Here is a 4,479-nt window from a genome sequence, read left to right on the forward strand (position 1 = left end):
GCTGAGCGTGGCGTGGCCATTTCTTTATCTTTCTTTTATTTATTTTTAATTCTCACTTATGAGTAAGGTCATGTAGTATGTCTCTTTCTGTGCCTTGCTTATTTCACTTAACATAATTTTCTCATATGGTAGTTCTATCTATGGTCCGAGAAACTTCCATACTGTTTTCCATAATGGCTGTGCTAATTTACAGTCCCACAAACAGTATGGGAAGGTTCCCCTTTCTCCGCATCCTCACCAGCATTTGTTATTTTCTGTCCTTTTGATAATAACCAGTCTAACTAGGGTGAGATGATATCTCAGTGTGGTTTTGATTTGCATTTGATTAGTGATGTTGAGCATTTTTTCATGTACCTGTTGGCCATTCGTATGTCTTCTTTTGTGAAGTGTCTATTTAGCTCTTTTGCCCATTTTTTAATCAGATGATATTTTTTTTACTAAGTTATTTGAGTTCTTGGTATATTCTTGGTATATTCTGACCCCTTGTCAGATGTATAGTTTGCAAATACTTTCTGCCATTCCGTAGGTTTTCTTTTCACNCATTTTGACACTTCTGAACAAGCAGCTAAGTTCTGTAGTAAGTGCGACCCATAGCTATGTAGCTTCTGCCCATGTACAAAACATCACTGAAGTCTGGTTTAAAACAATGCACTATCTACACCTCATGTCAGTCAAAGCCTTTGGAGTGATGAAACAAACATCTCATTTCATTCAATCAATCAGTTCCTTCTAAATTTGCAGCCATGACTTTTAGCCCAGTTGTATTGTTTTTGATTGTCCTTTCTTTTTTTTCCCTCTCCATTATAATATTTCCTTGACCTTGAAATAAAAGAAAAATACTTCCAAAAAAATATCAAATTTAAGTCTTATTAAGGTAGAGGCTGCTCCAAGCATTGGAAATAAGGCTTTTTCAAGAGAAGACAACACTCATTTTCTTCAAAGACACTTTATCCATGATCTCAATCATGTAAAATTATATATGTCTGGGCATGAAGAAAATATAAATAAATAGAGCCACTTTAACAAGACCATAAAAATAAATCATGAAGCTCTTTCAGTGGATTGGACCTTTTTCTTGGAGTTTCCCTATTCTTGTTACTATTTGATGTCCTGGTTGACTAAACAGAAATGTGGAAGGAAGTTGTATTTTTTTTTAATCCACTCTTGGAATCCGCAGTGTGTTTCAAAATGATTGAGTTGACCTGTAATAGAAATTAAATAGAAATTTTTTCCTTCTGCCTTTTCTTTCTCATGAAAACAGTTCTAAAGAACCTGACTTTTTCTTAGTTGCTTTTCCCCCAGTCACTCGGTGAGATATTATTAAAAGGTCCTGCAATTTATAGCCCATGGCAAAAACCATGAAAAGAAAGCTTACCACTTGGGAAAAAAAGTGGATGTCCCCTTTGAATAATTAACTTTTCTTGTAAAACTGTTTTCTGATAGTGATCTACTTCTTCTGAAGAACTAGCTGATATTTTAATTATTAGAAAAGTAAAACAGAAAAATAAAAAAAAAGCAATTGATGTAAATCAGCTAGAATGGGAATTGATAAAACTAGGAAAACTGAATTACTTTCCAAGCAGTGATTATTTGCCACTGAGTTGGAATGGACTTCTGCATGTAGCATTGCTCTTTCTTCTCCCTGAGCCAAGACTGATACAGTGCCCCTGGCTTTCTTAACCCACTGATGAAAGAGGAAATAATCTCCCAAGTGAGCTTTCTTTCATAGGGGTAAAACAGCAGCAGGTGGATGCCATACTAACACACAGTAATGCTATGTTCCACTCCTCTGTGGGTCAACACACCAGTGGTTTTTCAATCCAGTGACAACCATGATTACCATCATATCCTCTTATGATGAAGCCCTTCCAAAGAGTGAAGCAGGGACAGCTAAAAACTCAATCTTCTTCCTTTCCCCCTTCCTCCAAAACTGCCCTTCCTTCTGGCTTGACCAGGGCTCCTTTGCATGATGCCCCTAAGGGATTACCTATGTCACTCTTCTGCTGTCACCAATCTGCTGATCTGAGTCAGAGCGATAGCCGCTAAGTAGGAGGCTCTTTTGATTGCTGATTGCTAGAGAGTGGAACTGGAACAGGAACAGGAACAGGTAGGGATGGGGAGAACAAATTGTACTTCCACTGAAAGCTATTTTCCTGCTTGGTAGTTTGACAGGTAGCAAGTGCATCCTGCCTTCACGGTGGCCCCAGGAGACTTCAACTTGCAAAAGGGGTTGCCGTGTATGGTACACATCTGGACAATCATCACTGTCAGCAGGAGGTGGGGATGTTTACATTTTCACCTGAGGGAGACTATTTTAAGACTGTGTTGTCTGGGCACTCAGCCTTTTGTGTTCTGTGCCTTGCATAGGTTGCAAAATGAAACAGCAGCTAAAGAAGTCCTTGCAAGCATCCAAAGCTACTTCAAGGCCCAGCCCTTTGATTTTAGGGGTGCTCAAATCATTTCTGGGCAAGAGGAAGGGGTATATGGATGGATTACAGCCAACTATTTAATGGGAAATTTCCTGGAGGTGTGTGGAAACAAATGCATGGTTTTTAATTTTGCTCTTTATCCCATCCCCTGTGAGTGGTAGCTTAAGCAGAAGTACATGACGACAGGGACATCTGTCCTGTGTCATTCATTAATGTAATTCATTAGGATAACACATGTCAAATCATGTAATTATTAGGATAACATGTAACATTATTACGTGTAATCTCATGTAATTCATTAAGGTAACACCTATGAGACAGTAACTAAGAAAAGACACATGTATAGCTGGGGGAAAAGCATGGATCATAAACAGGACCAAATTCTTGGGGGAGGAGGAATGTCATCACTTGACTAGATTGTAAGAAATTGGAGAGGGTGGAGTCTAGATTTAACACTGGGCTATGGGTCTTTTGAAGGGCAGTTGGACCATGATTCTTTGAGAGACTCCATGGACATCTGGGATATACAAAGCCCTCAGACAGTCTGCTTCCCTGAGTCCCCAGAGACAGAGAGGTCTTCACTCTGTGTCCCAGGTCTCCTTACAGTCCAATCCCTGCACAAGTCAACTCTAAGAGACAACTGCCCTGTTACAGAGGGCACAAACTGAGGGTACTGGGGCCATGTCCAACCCAAGACCTATTTTGTTTCCCTGCAAATGTATTTTAAATTTATAAGATAATTGCCAATAGTTAATATTTGGGAAATTTCACATAAAAATTTACATTTCTAGCTTCTTCTGACCTCCTCACCTTCCCATCCCCAAAACTGGAGGAACTGATCACAGTGGATTTAGATTCCTGCATGATTATAACTAATGAGAACAAAATGTAACTCGTGGACTCTCCAGTTTGTTGCAGTCCCCACCACTCCCTGTTGTACACCTAATCTACTTCACTCATTTATTTCTCATTTATGTTATCTGCCCAGCTCCTATAAGCATTTGAATTCACCACCCCTGAAATAAAAGGAGAGAACTGGCCCTGAATGCTCCCCATGTCATACTTCTTAGTATTAGGAGATGGGTCTTGGGTGGAGAAACCTGGGCGAACAGAGATGGTGCCTTTGGCCTTTTTTCTCACTTTCTTTTCCCACTGTGCAGAAGAACCTGTGGCATATGTGGGTGCATCCACATGGAGTAGAAACCACAGGTGCCCTGGATCTAGGTGGTGCCTCCACCCAAATATCCTTCGTGGCAGGAGAGAAGGTGGGGCTGAACACCAGCGACATCGTGCAGGTGTCCCTGTATGGCTACATGTATACACTCTATACGCACAGCTTCCAGTGCTATGGCCGGAATGAGGCTGAGAAGAGGTTTCTGGCAATGCTCTTTCAGGTACCTGGGCCCGGGAGGTGGAGGTGCAGCAGGTGTTCCCATGAGGGTCTGAGCCATGGGGAGGGTGCTCTGCCTTCTGGGGTCTGTCCTTTCCACTTCAACTGGAAGGTGGATGGAAATAATAGCATTTTCCAATTTGCTCCTGGGGGAGCAGTCCAAGCTCTCTCTCTCCTGTTGACCACTTCCAGCAAATTTGAGTAAGAAGTACAGGAAATTTCAGGGCTCCAGATATTTTGTAAATGATTCAAGACCTGATATCCCTTTATGGACACAAACTGTTTTAAACTAGTAGCTAAATAAGTCTGGGAATTTGGGGACTCCCCTGGGTGCAGACAAAATAATGTTCGTGATCACAAGAGAAACGCTTGCTCAGAGGGAAGAAGGTGGAGCCCTCCCCAGGCTCAGCCTCCTCTTAGATGGGTCTAGATTAGGCAGACTCAATGCTCTTTATATGGTAGGACTTTACAGCAACCAAAGTCCATTGTGTTGGTCAGTAATGCATACAGTAAGTGTTCCAGGGCACAGAAGTCTACTTCAGGCATCAGCTGGTCACTAATATAAGCAGCATTAGTGCAGTGTGTGTCAGTGAGGGCACTAGCTCCATAGATGTGACCCAAGACCCCACACTCCAGGATTAGGGGACATCAATGTCAGCC

General features: G+C 41.6%; 1 protein-coding gene across 1 annotated transcript in view; it reads left to right on the forward strand.

Moving 5' to 3' along the window:
- LOC103609605 (ectonucleoside triphosphate diphosphohydrolase 3) overlaps positions 1–3,823 on the forward strand; it is a gene marked incomplete at its 3' end in the record, with an annotated part of 26,525 nt that extends 22,702 nt beyond the window's left edge. The window contains exons 6-7 of the mRNA XM_008593905.1: positions 2,368–2,527; positions 3,590–3,823. Of these exons, the coding sequence (XP_008592127.1) occupies positions 2,368–2,527; positions 3,590–3,823 (394 nt within the window). The remainder of the gene's footprint in view (positions 1–2,367; positions 2,528–3,589) is intronic.
- Between the last annotated feature and the right edge of the window lie 656 nt (positions 3,824–4,479).

Source organism: Galeopterus variegatus, unplaced genomic scaffold (genome assembly GCF_000696425.1).
Source record: "Galeopterus variegatus unplaced genomic scaffold, G_variegatus-3.0.2 Scaffold9850, whole genome shotgun sequence".
NCBI lineage: Eukaryota > Metazoa > Chordata > Mammalia > Dermoptera > Cynocephalidae > Galeopterus > Galeopterus variegatus.